Source organism: Erpetoichthys calabaricus, chromosome 18 (genome assembly GCF_900747795.2).
Source record: "Erpetoichthys calabaricus chromosome 18, fErpCal1.3, whole genome shotgun sequence".
Taxonomy (NCBI): Eukaryota; Metazoa; Chordata; class Cladistia; order Polypteriformes; family Polypteridae; genus Erpetoichthys; species Erpetoichthys calabaricus.
Genome location: NC_041411.2, coordinates 63,205,280 through 63,225,847, shown reverse-complemented (window position 1 = coordinate 63,225,847; position 20,568 = coordinate 63,205,280). Strand labels below are relative to the sequence as shown.

The 20,568-nt window shown below is 40.7% G+C and overlaps 1 protein-coding gene across 1 annotated transcript in view; it reads right to left on the bottom strand.

Moving 5' to 3' along the window:
• Positions 1-19,316, bottom strand: part of dnase1l4.1 (deoxyribonuclease 1 like 4, tandem duplicate 1) — a 37,068-nt gene extending 17,752 nt beyond the window's left edge. Inside the window, exons 1-4 of the mRNA XM_028824840.2 lie at positions 19,224-19,316; positions 4,064-4,185; positions 2,195-2,283; positions 531-617 (exon numbers count right to left, since the gene is read on the bottom strand). Coding sequence (XP_028680673.1) covers positions 531-617; positions 2,195-2,283; positions 4,064-4,144 — 257 coding nt within the window. The 5' untranslated portion in view covers positions 4,145-4,185; positions 19,224-19,316. The remainder of the gene's footprint in view (positions 1-530; positions 618-2,194; positions 2,284-4,063; positions 4,186-19,223) is intronic.
• Between the last annotated feature and the right edge of the window lie 1,252 nt (positions 19,317-20,568).

Genomic DNA, 20,568 nt, shown 5'->3' with positions numbered 1-20,568 from the left:
CGAATGGAGTGAGGCATCTCCTTTTATTCAGGTCCCGGCAGTGATTCTAGGTGGCTCATCAGTATTACCTGGAATCACTCCCAGGTGTGTGCTGGAAGTCCACTATATGGCCCTGCAGCTCCCCCTGGTGGCCCCCATTGAACCCAACAGGGCTGCACCAATCTTCAGCTCCTGGCATGCTCTGCGGGAATCCGTGGTGCCACAGCCACCCAAGAGGACTGCCCTCTAGCGTCTCAGGGGAGGAATTGCCTCAAAGATGCTCTCTCCCCTGGTCCTTCCATTTCATTGGCATCCCTCCCACCACTATATATATATATATATATATATATATATATATATATATATATATATATATATATATATATGACCTTTATCATCATGCAATTCTATTTTCATAATGCAATTTCATATTTATAATACAGTTTGAACTACAATTTCTAGCTTCAAAGGCAAACTCTTTCATTTCTTTACATGATAAATTAGAGTCTTAGGTCACCCAGCACCCAGTTTTACAGAATACTTTGCACTACCTGTAGAGGAACATAAACTGCTCTTTGTATGTCTTTCTGCCAAGCGGTGAACTAAGTTCCATTTTGTACTGGCAATTAGGATTTTCTCTGTGGATGAAGAAAAAGATGGTGTAAGATGACACAAACATTTACAAACATTATCCTTTCTGTTATATTGTATACACATTTAAGTATTTATTAATTGAACATATGTATGTCAACCTACAATTACTGATAATAAAGTGTAATACACATACTGTATTTAGCATATTTTGATTTAATAATGCTATGATTACTTTTAAAACATTCTGATTATTTACTGTATATGACACTGTACAAATAAGCTAACTACCATATATACTCACGTTTAAGTTCTCCTGCGGATAAGTCGGGGCTTGATTTACATATAATTTCTGGTATTTTATAATATTGGTCGTATAAGTTGAATGTGGAAAACTCACGCTATTGGTCCAAGAAATTATGATATGCTAATGCCCACCTGAGAGAGTAACCACAGAGTACATGGCCTTTTTCTTCAATGTACGTCTACGTGACCACACAGTAATACCCAAACTATTCTGAAGCGATGTTTGCACTGTTTTGTGTTTTTTGTATCTCACACCCTCATACACCTTTATCGTAAGAGCATCCCTTATCTACGATGGAAGAAAATATGAAGCTGCTTTTAAATTAAAAGTCGTTAAAGTGGCGAAAGAAATTGGTAACCGCACTGCTGCAACAAAATTTGATGTGTCTGAGAAACTGATGCGAGATTGGAGGAAGCAAGAAGATGTAAAAAAAAATATTCTATTTTTAAACAGGTGTTTAAGTCGAGGTTTGATTTTATGATTGATTTTTCGGGTTTCAAGACCTGACTTATACGTGAGTATATACGGTATATTAAGAAAGCAGTATTGTGACAGAATGCACCTCTGTAAATTATACTGTACTACATTCATTGACAATCAGTAGACAGGTCGATAATCATCACGTGTCCATAGCACTCAGTGTATATTGTTACAATCAAATTAGTTGCAAATTAATTCTATTTAAAAAAGCTAACTGATATCAAAGGATAGAGTCTGCGCACACAAGGTGGCAATTGAGCAAAACTAGATGTCTATGAAAATCAGAAAAGCCAAAGAGGATAAAGTTTGCAAAGGGAAAGGAATTTATTTCAAACATAGATAATAATAGAAAGATACAGAGTATTGGATACTAATAGATACAAAAATAATTAAGGAAAATAAATAACCTGGAGCCACACTTGGCCAAACGTTACAAAGGGTTTGTAGGATTACAGGGTCTTGGTGTAATCTCCATCTAATAAGTAGGGTGTCCCACTAGAGTGGTAGCTCATATCGCCTTCTGCTTCCTGTTATAATTAGTCAGATCAGATGGACTTGTCTTATTTGTTAAAATTTGTTTAGTGTGTGATAAAGATGAGCAAACAACTTTTGTTTTAGTGGAGTTGGCAGAGTCAACATACAAAGTCTATTTCATGAGAAAAACAAACTATCTGTACACATTTACACACCATCTCCTCAGCATGACATAACGTGATTCCAAATAGAGACCGACTCATAGAGAATACTAACATCTATTCAAGTGGAATAACAAACAAACTGAGAGAGTGACAGCATGGATTCTAAAGAATGAAAGAAATAAAGTTGAAAGATTCATACTTATTCAGTTTCTTTAAAAAATCCTTCACTGCTTTGTTTTTGATGTCCACGACTTCCAAAATGAGTATGATATCATATCGAGAAACAATCTAAATTAAACCATAGGGAAGAGAAAAAATTAATATAAGCAAACATTGCTTCAAGCTTTTCCTTATAATCTCTATTTCCTGTACAGACGTGTATAAAATAGTATAATTGTATGTGTTATCTTATTGAGACAAATCATCTTTGAACAAGAAAATTGTACCGATGTTGTATAATGGAGATGGAGAAGCACATGAGTCCATGTTTTGAGCTGGAGTCTCATCTCATAGATTGCTGGGACATCTATCAAAGCCTTGTCACAGAACATGTCTGGAAGGTTGCCAGTCCAAATCTTATTACTGCAAGAAGGGATCCCACTCCATTGGATCCTTAAGCCAGGCTCTTATGCTCCATGGGTGCTGTGCAAGGCCTGACCCTTCACTCTGACCTCCAAAGGTCATGTAAGAAGCCGATTTCCCCTTTGGGGTTAATAAAGTATATCAAATCAAAATATCATTATTTCATCTACTGCAGTGCAACAACAGCCAAGTGAATATTATGTTCATGCTAACATTGCAGGGTTCATCTTTGAAAGTGTTGCATTGCTCTGTAAAATCAACGAGAAGAGATCAAGAGGAAGATTGAGAAACACCGTCAGTGGAAATGTTGTGACATGGTTCAGGAAAAACATGAGTTGCAATGACGTTTTTAGTTTGGCGAGGTAAAGAGACAGGAGAAGACCATCATCACCAACATCTACATCGGACATGGCACTTAGACAGAGAGAGAAAAAGCATTTCTGGTTGATGTAACTTATTTATACCACTGGGCTGACTCCAACACATCACCTCCCGTCAATCCCAGGTCTGACTGAGAGTGATAGCTGTTCATCTTTATTAAGGGCATATGGTTAGGATCACAGATATTCTTTTTCCCCAATAGGGTCTATTGATATCTCAACATCAGTATGGTGGCCCAATTGCTATATGACTTAGTCTCACCTAAGAAAGCCATCTTCTCCTTGCCCTTTCTCACTAAGCGAATCAGAGATCTGGGTAACACAATTTGAAATTATTTTGAAATGTTAAAACTCAAGTAAAAATACCTATCTTCAGCTTTTTAGGACAGGGTGGTCTGTCACCATCTCAAAGGGTACAAATCCAGACTCCAACTCCAGAAAGAATATACTGTAACTCCACTGGAGGCATTCTCAATCACCTACCAGGCCCATTCAAGCACACTGTACCTCTTGACTTGAAGCACACGACCTGCAGTGTCCCTATTGTCACAGGAGGATGGGGCACAGACCCAGCCTGGGACACCTGGAAGGATCAGGAGGCAGCCGCCCTGGATAAAGAAGGGACCACAGGGACGGAGCCAGGAGGCTCAAACCCATTGGGGCCCTTGGCCGCTGCCAGGGGGCGCCCTGAGCGTCATGGAGCCCGGGAAACCTGCACTTCCGCCACACCTGGGCAAGTGGAGGAAAAACCTTCCAGAGACACCCGGAGTGCTTCTCGTGTAGAACTTCCACCACACCAGGAAGTGCCGCCAGAAGGTCATCAACGAGCACATAGAACATGTCCGGGTGAACATAAAAGGGGCCGCCTTCCTACAGTCTGGGAGCTAGAGTTGGGAGTGGGAGCAGGACGAAGCTCCCGGGAGCAGAGGAAAGGCAGTCCAAGGACATTGTGGAGAAGGCCCCTGTTAGGGGTGTCTGGTTCGGGAGCACTGTGTGCTGTGCGAAGTAGAGGAAAAATAAACGTGTGCTTTCATAAAGAAGTGGTGTCTGTCTGGTGGTGTTCAGCATATCTCATACTATACAGACTCTAACCTCCATGCACTTACCTTGATGAGTACTGGCAGGATGTCAGGGTTGGATATTTTATTGACACCAAATCTTTGGACGTTGAATGAGGCGATTTTCATCTTTTCTCTGTTCCACAACTTTTCTTGACAAAACTGGAAAACTAAAAACAAGCAAGAGAATAAAAGAGCCCACAGTTAAAATCTGGGATTAGTGTCACTGAGGCCTATTCTATCAGCTTCACCAGCGGTTTATTATGAGTTCTTCTTAATCTCCATTGCATGACATTTAAGTAGCTGAAGCATAAGTTCCTACTTTATCCCATCACACAGCTTTTTTTCATAATTATATTTAAAAAAATTCTTATAATGGTATGCTTTGGTTTAAAAGGTGATTAAACAACTACAATGATCCCATTTTAAAGGACTCTTCATAATAAAATATCAAAAATCCTTTAAAGTTTTATAGCAAAGGGCAGACTCGCTATTTCATTGAAGGAATTCCCGTCTAAGCTAAAATTAACAAGTGTCTGTTTCTATACCTGCTTTTTCTTGGTCAGGCTCAATGGGAGCTGCAGGAGCCCATACAGGCAGCATCAGGCACAAGACAGAACACAATGTCTGAACATGTCACCTAATACATTCTCTATACCTGCTTATTATAGCACAGGGTTGTAAGGGGACCATAGGCTTCCTCAGCGACATCAAGAGTAAGGCATTAATCAGTCCTGGAGGAAACCTCAGACAATATTTGCATATGCCCACACTTATTAAGGCATGATCTGTTCATAGTCATCAGTGTTCCTCCTCTTTTTGTGTGAATGGAGGTCTGAAAATCTAAAAAAGAGCTATATGGGCATGGAGTGAATATGCAAGCTTCACACCGACGGGGAGCAGGCTGGGAAGTGACTGTTCCTACATGGAGTTGTAAGGCTGCATGCCATATAGGACAGCAAAGTGATGCAGCGGTTAACTCTGGTCCTGTCACTGTTTAGATGGGCTTTGCATGTTCTCCCTTTGTTCAGACGCTCAGATCTTGTTCAAATCTTGTTTTACTTTGCTTTATACAAATGAGCAGGTTCATGTTATTTTGTGTTATAAGTAAGTGTGCCTTGTGATGTAGTGTTTGGATACAATCTAATTCGTAGTGACTCCAAAAAACAGGCTAAACAGGTTCAGTATAATATAACTAGGGGGCTCTGTTTCACTTGCCAACCCCCATTTGGGCCCTACCCGTTAGTCATTTCCCGGGTCTGCCGCTTGCGAAGAATCGTGCTTTGCTTTTGGATAAAGTCTGTCTTTGATATCTCCATTTTTCGAAACCATTACATGTTGGTTTATTATATAGGCGAACATGATCTTTTGGATTCATACAGAAATCCAAGAAAATTTCTTTGTGTTTTTCAGATAAATTTCATGTAAAGTGCGATAACTTTTAGATGTATGGATTTATATCCATTATTGGCTGTAGAATTTCTAATACGTCCGATCGTTTAACTCTTTCGATTCTATGTTGCATTGCTTCTCCGTGATTATAAATATAAACCTGATAACTGTGATTGCTTTGAAATTAAACTTGTAGTAGCTCTGTCATATCACTTATGTCCATATATTCAATCTATTTTCGCTGTTCTGTTATTTCCGTTTGTTAGCGCTAATGCAATCTTCACTATCACTTTTTTGAGACTTTTGAATTTTAGTACTTTCATAATCTCTAAACTGCTCTGCATGTGTACCACACCAACGTTTTTGAACCTCTTTACGACATTCCACTATGTCTTCTACTCTTTGTCTTTTCTTCTTCTACTGTTTGTCTTTTATTTCTGCCACAGCTTGGACCCGTTAGGTTTTCAGTTCATCTCTTGGCACAAAGTCTCATCTCGTGGAACGTGAAATTATCTCTCTGAAATAGTCTCGTCTCATCTCTCTGAAAAAGTTTTTTTATATAATATAATATAATATAATATAATATAATATAATATAATATAATATAATATAATATAATATAATATAATATGCTACCATGGCTGTCCATTTGTCTATCCAGGATTTTAAATCACATGTAGTTTGCAAACCATTTGACCTATTGACCTGAAATTTGGTACACATATACTACGTGATGTCCACTATCCGCTTTTGGGGTGATGATTGACATCCAAGGTTATTCCTCTTTTTATTTTTATTTTATTTTATTGTAGAATCAACGGGTGCCGCTCTCATCACTACCACCTTGGCCGTCACTTCCCCTATCTCTTCATATTTTAAATCATTCTTGAGGCAGATTGAAGACTTAAGTGCCATCTTAACTTAAAAATTATAGAAAACGTAAAAGTAATTGCAACACAAACACTGACTTAATCAGTTTTAATGTGAAAAGATGCTGATGAAAGAGTAATAGAATATAATTAAGGACAGCATGGTACCACAGTGGTTAGTGCTGCAGCCTCACAGATTGAAAATCCTGGGTTTAAATCCCATGCACACTCACCATCTACAACGTTTGATGCCTGCACCTTCCTGCGAGTGGTCTTTTCCTTCCAACATCACAAAGACATTCATGTTAAATTAACTCACAAGCTATGAATGAGTGTAGCAGGTACATGAATTTGCTTTGTGTTGGACTTATGCTCAATCCTGTATTAACTTCCTACTTTGTGTCCACTTCTGCCCTGCAGAGGCCCTGGCCCCCATGGTCTTGAATTGAATTAAGTGGGTTTGATCACAGATCATACAAACTTGACAGAACACAAGTAATGAACTAAGGTGCAGAGCTTCAAAGCAGCAAGAAAGAAAAGCATTAGGCATTTTCGAAGGTGGATGTACTATAAATAACCCTTTGTTTCTAAATTGATTATTACTAATGTAATGGAAGTCAAGTATGTGATGGCACCCCGGCTGGGATGGTGGATCAGTTACCCTTCTGGGAGGCCCTCATAATGGACGGAGAGAATTGATGGATAGACATCCCAAGTAAGATTGTTGGTGTTCCCTTTCCCAGTCAGAATGACATAATGGAAGGACAGTGAGCGGACTCTGTCTGACTTCCTCAATATGCCAAGGTGGCAGTGTCTCTCTGCCGGGACTCCAGTGTGCAGGGCCACAAGGCAGCCTGGGTGTTATAATCCTGATGGATTCCTTTCAGGGAGAGGGCTTCTCCAGTTTTATGGGTGCATCCCGGGTGCAGTGTTGTGGCACCAGAAGTTCTCCCCAGGGTCTGGCATAAACAAGCCACTCCAACTCACCCAGACGAACTGGAGTCAGGAGAGGGGAAGGACAAAGGTCATCTGGAAGGTGTGGAAAAGAAGAGAAGAGTTTTCTTGTGTTCCGTGGGAGTCTATGTAAGTTTTTTTCTTTTAATATAAACAGACCTTTTGAACCTGGGAATGTCTTTGTGTTGTTGTGTCGTTTGGTTTGGGACTCTGATATGTCCTGTTGTGGTCACACTAACTTAAAAAATACTGTAAAAAAGAAGCTTCTCAATGATCTTCTGCTGAACTACAAAATGTTTATACCAATATCAAAACCCTGCTTGTCTTGGCCGACCTGTTTTTATCTGAGATCTAATGGTAGATTAATGTTACAAAATAAGCATCATCATCTAATCTTCACACAAAAAAAGAAAGCAAACATACGTAAAAAAAAACTCCTCTGCAGTCAATGTGGAGCCAAATGACACTTGCTATTAAAAGTTAACAGCAGCTGAAGGATGTCGCTTGTTTTTACAGTACAGTTTGATCTAAAGAAAAATCAAAGAGTTTTATATCAAAGGAGAATATTATTCTGTAGCTGCTAGTTTAAATTATTGAAAAATGTACACTGTGCCCTCTTGAGAAAATACTGAAGTTAAGACATCAGAATGTTTCAAATTAAAAAGATTAGCAATGATGGAGAACTTCAAGAGACATTGTCACTTGCGGCCTGTACTGTGTGTAACAGCATCCTGAACCCAGACACATCTACCACAGACACAATCCTGGGTTCAAATCCGGCTTTTTCCAATAGTGTCGTGAATGGTTCTCACAGAACAACCCAACACATCGATTCCTTGTCTCCTTCTTGTATTCCTTCCATCCTCCTCCACTCCTCCCAGTTGAGTGTTGCCTGTCTTCTCTCCCAGCCCTGACTCCCTGGGCCAAGTGTATCTTAACCCGGGAGTACTCCCAGTGCTCAATCTTTTGCATCCATGAAGCACTTCTAGGTCAGGCAGGACCATGACGGTCCTTGTACTTGTAATATATATACGACAGCTCCTCCTGGCACCCCAACCCCGCCAAAGAACTCAATAGGGCAACCCCATGGGACCACAACTCCCATGCTGCCCTGTGGACATCCAGACCGAGGCTCACCAGATGGAACGCTGCCACCCAGTATACAGGGGGAATGCTCTGCCCATAGCATCCTGTCCTTCCAGCCTCCAGTGTGTCCCACTGTGGCTACGGCAGCAACCTTCTGTGTCCATGTCCTGGCACAGAATGGGAATATGGCCGCTCCCTCGCTGAGCTTCCTTTATAATGGCCTCCTGGCCAGACAAGTGAGGAGGGTCCATCCTGACTGTGATGTCAGTTTATCTCTCACATACCGAAAGGCGCAATTTAGTCATTTTGAAATATTTTACTGAATCTCAAATGTGTAATACCAGAGTGAATTAAGTTCTGCGATCTGCCTCTTGCATATCATTCTAATCTTGAACATTTGAAAATATGCATTTATCATCACAGAAGAAAAACAACTTTTACATCTGGCTGTTTTCGTTAAGTACACGTCTTCTAAACACAGTCAGATTTATATTTAAAGTAAGGTGTTGTGTTCTCTCTTTGTGCTGTATTCGCAGTCTGTTGCTTGTATTGTACTGCGGTCGTTAGTCTATAGGAGACACACAAATAAGAATCTCGCTGTACGCTCGACAGTAAACCTGATCTTAAACCTTAACATGTGTAGAACTTGAACCCTGGACACAGACAGACACGGACTGAGAATGTCCAAAAGCACACACGTTTATTTCTTCTTTTGGTGCACAAACCACCACAATGCTCAGTCCTTCTTTTCTTCTACTGCCTCCACTCCTCTCCTACAAGCGCTGTCCACTGCCACCTGACTCCGGCCTTTGAGTAATGGCTGCATGCTCCTTTTATAGCCCACCCAGAAGTGCTCCAGGTGGTAATTAGGTTAGGTTAGGTTTAGGTTAGGTTTCTTTATTTAGTCATGTTTACACAGGAAAACATGAAATTTGCCTTCTCAGTTGCATACTTAGGCTGCGTTATAGTCCACCTGGGCTCAGGAAGCCGTGCAGCTCCTCCTGGCGGTGGCCACGGAGCCCAACAGGGCTGAGCCCTGAAGTCCTTGGCCTGTGGCCCCAATATAACCCAGGGGGGCTGCCACCAAGTGTTCCGGGGGACGTAGTGTGCATCCCATGGCTGCTCCCCCAGATCCAGTGTGAAAGGGGCGTCCCAGCCATCCGCCACAGATGGTTGTCTGTTATTTACTCTTCATATCATTTGTTATGCTGAACAGATGTGCCGCTGCTGTTGTGAGCACGTTTTGCCTAAGGCTGCGCACCCCCTGTAAGTCTGCCCCGGCTTTATCACTTGTACCATTTAATACGTCTTTGAAGTGAATGAGGCTGCCACTCCTCTTTTGAGAAATTTGAGAAAACTACAAAGGATGGTGGCGGCAGCCCCACACTGGACTCTTGAGGCCCTCTTTCGCAGCAGTGACCTGTTTTTTTTTGTTTTTTCTTTTTAATTGCTTATAGTAGGGAACAGCTTTACTTCTCTGAATGTTAATGCTTCAAACACACACACATTTGTCATACAATAATGCATAAAAATAGACAATTAAATTATTAACTGAATCAACACATAAAATAAGCAAGTCATCATCCCGGACACTCAGGGCAGGTCTGTCCTCCTGGGCTTTGTGTCCATAGCTGTTTCTGTGACCTCTTCCTTATATTTGGCTCTTTTGTGTTGAGTTTGACTTGGCATTTTATTCTACAACACGAGCGTGTATGGCTGTCAGGCACAACATTCATTTGGATTACGCCATACTTGGACAATCATTTCCAATATAGTGACAAGTTTAATTGCAATTTTATACTTTTCTGTTTGCAGTTAGTTATGGTGTGGTGCTAAGTCCAGTATTTTTGTCTCTCTTTATATGACACTATTAGGGGATTTATCGAAGAACCTAAATTTTAAATGTACTTATCTATAAAACATATTTTGTTTCTTCTATGGTTTCAGAAATGAATGTTTATAAGTGATAAAAACATTTCTCTCTATTACTGTATATAGAGAATCCAGGGATGAGACAAGACTTTTTAGCCTGGCGAGATGTGACTTTTTCAGAGAGATACTTTCACGTTCCGCGAGACAAGACTTTGTGCCAAGAGATTTAACCATGCCTGGGGCCGGAAATAAAATACAAAAAGTAGATGACAAAGTAGAATGTCGTAAAGAATTCAAAAATGTTGGTGCGATACACATGCAAAGCAGGTTAGAGATAATGGTAGTACAAAAATTCGAAAGTGCCAAAAAAATGATAGTAAAGATCACATTAGCACAAACAAATGGAAATTATTACTCGGTGAAATAACGGAACAGCAAAAAGAGATTGAATATATTGTTCGGCTTTAAACTTTAAGTTGGAGATTTGTAGATCATCTAATTTGTGTTGCCATCAGGGAAAAGTCGTGTTTCTTCCCAATGAAGAGGCCAATCCGCAAGAATGAAAAGATTTTCTGTTTGGTGAAAGTGAAATCCACATACGCGAGCGACAGAGACGCGAACTGGCTGGCGTGTAGCGCAGGCCAGGGGGTTGTTAAGTGAAGCGAGCAGGGGGCAAAGCCCCTAGTATTAAAAAAAAAAAAAATCTAAAATGCTGTCAACTGGCTTGATTGTCAACTTAGCTGATCATCTTTTGTTAAGAATTGTCTGGATACCTCTGCTCCCTGCTCCATGTGACTGTCTTTGTAACCCCTCGCCCACTCCCATCTATGCCTGTTGCTATGCCACAGTTATTACATAACACTCATGGGATGGAGAGGCAGGGGGCTTAAATTGGGGAAGCTCAGATTTTGCTTTGTTTGAGTACTGTGTTTCATGAACATTTCAAGATTCTATCCTTAATGAAAGGACAAGTTTTTGTGTGTCTGTATCTCCGTCAGGTTGCTAGGGATAGGAAGAAAAAATGTAAAAATACAGACGTGAGCGTCAGTGGGATTTACACCCTAGGAACCAAGTTACTCAAACTATTCTACAACATTTCAGTAATTATTTACCTCTCTGTTGCGGACCTTTCTGATCATAAAATAGATCATTACGATGGTAACTGACGAGAAGAATTCATAATTAATTACAGAATTACGGTATTTGAGGGTTCTTCTAGAGTGCCTCTTTCTCTTGCACGTTTTGGCTCAAAAACTAATCAGCATATCATCATCTCATAACAGGCTTAAGTTTCAAGTTTGGTATTTTTCCGTCCAGCAGTTTTAGCTCTAGACTGTCCTCAAGAAATTGTGACACACCGACAGACACACACCCATCATGAAAATACTGATGTTTTTACTATCAGGGCACTCTAAAACATTTAGATCCATTGAAAACCAGAGATTGAATTTTTTGATGAATCTAAAGCTTTCACTTCTCCCCCATAGACGATGGGTTATAGTTGGGGAGGGCACAAAGCAATAATTAGCAAAACATGCAGAAGAAGGGTCAGAAAAATCGAAAATGATAATAAAAATACCAATACAAGGTCTAATAATAAGAAAATTGGTCTTATCATCCAGCAGCCATGTCATGTGCACATCAGAACATGTAAAGCTCCTGAAGCTAAGCATGGCATGGTGGAGACCATCTAGAAAAAAGTTTGGGTTGCTGCTGGAAGAGGTTTTAAAGACACGAGCAGTGGGTATTTTACCATGTGGTCTGAATGTCGATCCCAATTCTCCAGTGCAATGATGGGGACACTGTGCGATAAAAACTGGTGCCATCCTTCAGATGAGATATAAAACTGAGGTCCTGGTTCCCTGTGGTCATCCTTTGAAAAGAATAGAGTTTATCCTGATGTCCCTGACCTAGTCATTCTGGCCCCCTAATCATCCCCTGTCCCTAATTGGCTAACTATCTAAAGTCATGTGTTCACCACCTTATGGTTAATGCATGATGAGTATATTGGCACAAAATGGCTGCCATCGCATCATCTAGGTGGTGGTTGTAATGGCTCCCCACTGTCTATGTAAAATGTTTGTGTAGTGAGAAAAGCACTATGTAGATGTAAAGAATTTTTATTTTTCTAGTATGGTAGAGGCCTTCTTGCACTTGCATGGCCACGTGAACAAGGTTTATAGCCGTAATGCTAATGGCTGATTGGACGGAAGGCTGTGGATCCTGCCCAGCCAGGACGTCTGGAAGGTGGAAGGACCAGGAGAGAGACAATACCTCCCCCAGGATACAAGAAGGAAGCCGTCCTGGTTTGCATCGGGGCCACGGGATCAGAGCTTAGAAGCTCAACCCTGTTGGGGCCCATGGCCACCGCCAGGGGACGCCTGGAGGATTACAGAGCACCAGGAGCACATCCAGAACATTATTAAAGGGGCCGCCTCACTCCATTAGAGGAGCCGGAGTCGGGAGGAAGAGGATGGAGCTTATGAGGAGAGGAGCAGAGGCAGCAGAAGAATTGAGAGAAGAATAAAGGAAAGAAGGGACTGTGAGAAATGTTTGACTGTTTAGTGCATTGTGTGGTGTTGTAAAGCCAAAAGGAATATTCAACGTGTGTGTATTTGGACATCTGTGGTCTGTCTGTCTGTGTGTCGGGGCTAAATCTCCACACTGGTAACTTCACATGGTGGACAACAGATAAGTGAAAATAACAGGCAAGAACTACTAAAAACCAGGCCAATGCAGTAGCGAGCACTATCTCAATTTCCCAACTAAACACTTTGACTATGAGAGTGGTATAGGTTCAACAAGAGTGGGTCAGAGGAAGCAGCAAAAATGGTCGGCTCAGACTGAAGAGGAAAAGGCCACCACAAGGAAAGGGGATCAGGGGTGTATTGTTATTACACCAGACAAATGGATGACCCATGTATCAAATAAAAAAACATGAGGTCTACATTGAAAACTTCGGTTTCAACCCGTCTTAGGTGGGTAGCACAGCTAGTACAGTAGTGAGGGGTTTAGCGTCTATCAGGGGGTTTAGTGCCTATTAGTTCTTATATTCTAGGGCGTACATTGCTATCTCAGGATATAGGCTTACTGTATGTGTGTGGCAAATATAATCAAGCATGATTTATGCTTTAACTAGTGATTCTAATGTATTTAATATTTTGCTGCATTTCTATGTTTTACCTATATATGTACGCATTTAGTCACACTTATTTTAAAGTACTTTAATATGAGCTGCAATATGAAGCCTTTTGAAATACACACATCCAAACAGAAACTGGGGAAAACAAGAGTACAGCTGCAGGCCTGAAAATATCAAAAATTTCAGATTAAAAATGAGAAAATAGGGGGTAATGCTGAAGTCATACAGTTTATTGGCTAAATGTTGCTAATAATATTTGAATAAGATGATTAAAGGTGGAAATTATGACACACCATCACTGCTATCTGGTGTGTGTTTGTGGGTTAACATCTGGTTTCTGTCTAGCTGGAGGTCATTACAACATCCTCCCACCTTTCGGTCTTATCTCCAAACGAAGTCACCGGAGTACAGGTGACCAGAAAACTTAGTGACGGACAAGAAACTAGTCTCATTGCTGATGCAGCAGAAACGCTGGTGTCACCTCCACAGCTGTGTGATTCAAAAAGTTTAATCAACATAAAAAGCTAAGTGCTATTTTTATTTTATGATGTTCACGTACTTTACTCTCTGCCTCTGATGCACGCCCAACCTACCTGGAACTGCCTTTCTCAAGGTTTCCTCCATTTTTTCCCTACAAGGGTTTTTTTGGGAGCTTTTCCTTGTCTTCTTAGAGAGTCGAGGCTGGGGGGCTGTCAAGAGACAGGGCCTGCTAAAGCCCATTGCGGCACTCATTGTGTGATTTTGGGCTATATGAATATAAATTGTATTGTATTGTATGCCCGTTTTAAGGTGCATGTGGGTGTTTGGGGCTAAATTTGCAATTGAAACAAATGCACCTTACTGTGGCTTTCAGAGAACATGCAAAACACCCTGAAAAAAACAAATGCCTCCTTGAAATTTTGAGGAACTAATCTAAGAGTCACTGAAACTCTGAAACAACATGCCTACAAATATTAGGGAAGACCCTTCTGTCTGGGCATACTCACAACCTTAATGTAGCACCCTCATGTTAGAGCTGCTGGTGAGGTTTTATTAATATTACTCTCTTGTCAAGTAATTGTCAGCATTTTCATTTCCATTTTCAATCTCTTCTTCGAGTCAGTAGTGCTGTCTTGGTGCAGATGCATCACCACGTACCATGTACCATGTACTATGTATCATCATCGATCCAAACACATGTAAAACCACACATGTTTAGGATTTTGTGAGCATACACTTTGGATGACTTGACGTGTGCTTCATGCAACATTAGTAATGTAAGATTTTTTCATGGACTTTTTGATATCTGTTTGCTGTTGTCCAGCTTTGGTCACCAAACAGCTCTAAGTTCTGTTATCTCCGTTCATCATGAAAACGTGAGATTAAAAATTCTTCTCAGTCATCACTACAAGCAACATGGGATAAGTACCATATAAAAAACTAGCCGTCCCCCGTGACTCTGACAGTGTAGTAGTGAAACAGGACAAACTTTAAAAATCAATAAACAAAAAGGTATCACTAGCTAAGCAGATGCAAGATACACTTTGAAACGCAGAGGTAGACCAACTCGAATTGAGGCTGGCACGTGAGTCAGGAGGGCTCCGCCTGGCTCCCTACTCCTGACGTCACACTTCCCCCTCCCCTCGGCCCGCAGCCTCTGTCTCGGATTACTGTGAATATATCGCTCCTGCAAGCGAATTGTGATTCTTAGCGTGATGAGAAAAGTCGCAAAATCAACCGGAATGTTCAAGCAAATTCGAAAAAAAAATAAACGATCTAAATCCATTAAGTAGTTCTCTCATTCGCTAGCTAAGCAGAGGTAAGGTACACGCCCCGAGGCTGACGAATGAGTGAGGAGGGGCCAACCCCCTTGGCCCGCTGCATCTCTCTTGGATTCTCGCAAATGAATCGGTACCGCAAGCAAAATATGATACTGATGAGAGAAATCGCAAAATTAACTGGAATGTTCAAGCAAATTATAGAAAAAAACAGATCTAAATCTGTTAAGGTAGTTCTCTAATGAAAAGCAGACAGACAGATAGACAGACAGACAAAAAGAGGTTGGATTATATATATATATATATATATATATATATATATATATATATATATATATATACAGTGGAACCTCGGTTCACAAACGTCTCGGTACACGTACAAATCGGTTTACGACCAAAAAGTTCGCCAAACTTTTGCCTTGGTTTCACGACCACACACTTGGTATACGAACAAGCCAGTTTCCCTTTCGGTTTGTACGTGTTCAGTCTCTCCCTGTGCAGCGAGCAAGAGAGAGAGAGCGAGAGAGCACGTGACATGCACACACACACACACACACAGAGGCAGCACAAGAGAGAGACAGATGTACACACACACAGGCAGCGCAAGCGAGAGAGAGGGCTGGACTCATAAGGTAGAGAAGGCAGTTAAAGAATGCACCGGGCTTGATTTTGTTTTCACTTCTGTTTACAGCAATCGCTTCGTAGCGTGCATTGTTGCAATGTTACTTTTCTTGGTGGTTTATTAAATTATGGATTTTTTCAAATGTTTATTTTTCCCTATGCTTAAAACTCATTAAAAGAAAAAGTGTTTTTAGCCAGCGGTTGGTAGCGCTATAGCGCAAACTATTGCAGTGTTAGTTTTCTCTGTTGTTCAAGGTTTTCTCAGTGTTATTCAATGTTTTTATATTTAGTTTACTATTACGCTGTGCATTCTATGGTTTAATTAACTATATTTGTGCTTAAAAACTTGAAAAAAAAAAAAATTTACATACAGTTCATATGGTCTGGAACGGATTAATTGTATTTACATACAATCCTATGGGGGATGTTGCTTCGGTCCACGATCAAATCAGTTTACGAACGAATTTACGTTTACGTTTTGTAACGAATTATGGTCATGAACCAAGGTTCCACTGTATGTATATATATATATATATATATATATATATATATATATATATATATATATATATATATATATATATATATACACACATATATATACTGTATATCATTTTTGGGTTTTTTGGGTTGTGTAATCCTCTATTTGGTTACCTTGCAATAATCTATTACTGCCTATAGTTTAAGGCACACAACTCCAGTCTTTCTTCATAAAAATCAACTGAGTTTGCAATATCACTAAAGTAATAAATCTCCTTTCTCTAGAAATACCACCTGCAAAAGATTGTACATGAGGAATTCAAGCTGGAATAAAAACTTCAGCGTGAACAGCAGGCTGGTCCAGTGACTCACTAAAGTGTTTAGAAGTTCGGCTCATTCACTTTCTTTTATTGTTTTCCTGTTTGTGGATTAATTTTGAGCAGTAGTGGCCAACACTCATCCTGGAGGGTCACAGTGGCTACAGATTATTCAATTATAACGATTTTTTAAATCAGTGACCAGTTTTTGCTAGTAATGAACGTCATTTAATTCATTTGTTATTGAAGACTCAGACGCTTTAAATCAGGGCTGAGCTGCGTCAGTCTTGAGGGGCTGCAATGGCTTCAGGTTTTTATTCCAACCCAATGGCTTCATGAGAAATCATCCATTGCTGATGATGCAGTTATTGCTCAGGTGACAATTTTTTGCTTCATTTTAGTGGTCTTGCTTGTTAGGATTTTGAACATTTAATTGCTTATTTCAGTCTTAAACAGTTGTATTCATTGTTTTAACTGCTCCTTTTTAGCAATAAGATGCAAATGACAAAGGAGCCAGCAGTTCACCACATACAGTAGCTGGTCTCCATTTCCACCCGTGTATATTCATCATTCACTATTTGGTTTAATTAATTAAGTACTCAGAAGGAAACTGAAGAGAAAATGAAGAACTGAAAATTGCTCATCCATTTTAGGCTTCAAATCACTTGCATGATACATCTATATATATATGTATATATATATACTTAACGGATTTAAATCGGGTTTTTTTCTATAACTAGCTTGAACGTTCCAGTTGATTTTACAACTTCTCTCATCACGCTAAGTATTATAGTTTGCTTGCAGGAGCGATTTATTTGTGCTAATCTGAGACAGAGGCTGCAGGCCAAGGGGAGGGGGAAGAATGACGTCAGGAGTGGGGAGCCAGGCAGGGTGAACTTCTCACCACGTTTTGAAGGGTACCTTTCACATGCTTAGCTAGCGATACCTGTTTTTTTATTGATTTTTAAACTTTGCTATGGGGAACAGCTAGTAAAAAATAAAAATAAAAATCAATAATTTAAGAATGAACTGACATGGTAGAGTTCGAACAAGAACAAGCCATGAAATTCAGTCAGATCTATTATTGGTGAGGATTGGCTTCTAACTGAGCAACTGGGTTGGAGCAAAAACCTGCAGCCACTGAGTCCCCCCCAGGATTGGAGTTGGCCGCCTTGATTTTGAGCATCCAGATTGAGACTGTTCATCTATCTTCATTACTTTCTTATCCATTTCAAGATTGCTGCTAGTAAAATCTACAAGACTGGACAGTCCATCAGAGTTCTGTCACTCCCAATGGGCTAATTTACAGTGAACAATGAACTTAACAGAGAAAACCTGTGTGAGCATGATAATTCCCTACAAGAAGGTCCTGCAGTTTCATATACTCACTCTTCTGACCTCAACAGAGGCCTCTCTTATGAAACAGAGTGAGAGCAGGCAGAGCTTTTGTGTCTTTTTGGCTTCATATGCAAGCCTTGCTCTTACTGCTATATTCTTCTAAATGTACCTTTAGAGCAGAAAAACAGGCACTGGCATGAATGATAATTAGATGATCCTCCAAAACACATACCTGTGCCTGTGTCTGTGTACCTTAGCTGTCTGTGTTGATAAAAGTGATATCCACCCAGGCAGGGCAGGGTGATGACATGGAGCCTCACAGCACCAGGAGTTCAGATTCTGTTCCTAGATAGTCACTTTCTGTAATTGTTTTCCTGGTATTCAGGTTCCCTCCCACGTACTGAAGATGATTACCAAGTACTATGAATGAACTACTTAGAGGTCAGGCCATGTATAATTAAACATTAAGGAAAAGGGGAATTCCAAGTCTGATGATCTACAGTGCCAGTATGTCAACAAGAGCAAGCGTTACCTCATGTAGTGCCTTTCTCTGGTGAGCATGCTCAGCATTTTGCATTTGATTCCTTCATTTATTTTTTTAACAGATGGAGCACAGACAGGGTAAGCGACCCGTTCATTTTGTAAGAAATGAACCAGCATCTTTTTTGCTTTACAGTCCATTTCCTTATCCACTAGGCCACACTTCCTTTCTAGCAGGCTGTCATCAAAGATAACAACTTGTTATCTGGTTACAAAGGCATTCCTGACCATTTTCAAAACCTGATAAGCAGGACAGAGGCTGGGGGAGGTACAGTCTCTCCTAAAGACATGTACGCTCGTAAAGGGGTGGGCTGCAGAGCTCAGACTCAGCCTATCCTGTGTGGGAGAGTGATTCTAATTGGCTCCAGGAAGGCGGGAGCCCACATTTCAAAAGCAATGGCTACAACTGTGTTATGCAGAAGTTTTGCACACCACTGAGACAAATGTTGTGCTCTACCCACACAGATTCAGGAAGCGGGCTTTAAAGCAACAGCTGACCACAAAGCACTCTTTTGGCTGTCACAAGAACTGAAACACAAAACTGCTCGGTGAAAAAGTGAAAAATTTGTCACTTAAGGAAAGTGAACCAACACAAGCTAACACTCGTCCTCACTTACCACAATGTGATTTAAGGCTTTGTATGAATCACAATGATGAGAGAGGCATTGTAACATTCACACCCAATGTTATTGTGTCACTCAAACAAGTACGAATATTTCCCACTTTCTGCTATTCACGCATTTAAAATCTAGACAGCACAAGCAGAGGGAAGTGCTCCCTACCCTTTGGCTGAACAACTCAGAAGAAGAAGAAGAAGAAGAAGTAGAAGTGCTTACTTACTTGCTGTGTGCTCTTCAGATGGTGTAGAAGGTCCTTCTGCTTCGCAGGGTGAGTGAAACTAGTCGGCTTTGTGGGGCTTTTCTCACACTTAACACAAATGGCAAGCCCCACCTACAAAACAAGAGCAGAAAGATAAGACCCGCAGGGCTGCTGCCACTTCCTCTTCAACACGGCTTTGATCAGCTTCACTCATTAACAAAGAATGGTGTTCTGCTTAGCCACAGGTAATAAAATAAATTATTAAGCTAGAATTTTATACTAGTACACTGAAACAAAGGTGGACTCTTCAAACACAATTTGGCACTTATGTCAGTGGTTCTACATTCTTTCATTTTATTATTTTAAAATTAACAAGGGAAGGTTTTTAGGTTTATAGAGTCATTATTGTTGTGTGTACACAGGACAGTGAAATTCGTATTTGCTTCTGCTTATCAACATACAACATATCACCACTCTGATTAGTGAGAGCATTGAAACAGAAGAGTTTACAACACTACAGTATCTACATTACCATTAGGGGTCAAATAAAGTTCTATCTATCTATCTATCTATCTATCTATCTATCTATCTATCTATCTATCTATCTATCTATCTATCTATCTATCTATCTATCTATCTATCTATCTATCTATCTATCTATCTATCTATCTATCTATCTATCTATCTATCTATCTATCTATCTATCTATCTATCTATCTATCTATCTATCTATCTATCTATTGTGATATGGACACTGTATAGTGCCCGACCCAGCACAGACTGACATAGAGGCATGTGTAAAATCCAACAAAAGACTTTATTTTCTTCACCTGTGGGGCACGTCTTCCCCGTGAACCCCACAGGCAATACACAGTCCCAAAAGCACTTTACTCAACTTTCCCGTTTGGCACCACCACTCCTCCTTGGCAACCTCGTCCTCTTCCTCCCGATTCTGGCTACTGAGTGGTGGTGGCTGGTCCCTTTTATAGCCCACCCGGAAGTGTTCCAGGTGTTTGACCACCTGGTTCCAATTGCACTTCCGGGTGGGGCTAAAGATTTGTCCAGCTGAGCTGTGGAATCCATGCAGCACCCCATGGCGGCCACCCCAGCTCCCAACCTGGCTGTGGAGGACTCCATCTCCCATGGAGCTCTGCGGGAAACTGAGGCACCATCGTCAGCCAGTGAGGCTGCCACCATGCGTCCTGGGGGAGGTACTGAGACGCCCATGGTTGTAGAAGGGGCGTCGGCATGGGACCCGGCCGCCCGCCACACTATCTATCTATTAGGAGACATATAAATATAGTAGAATTTGGAAGATGATTCTAATATAACTGTTACTTACGCTTATGGAGCATAAGCGCAGCGG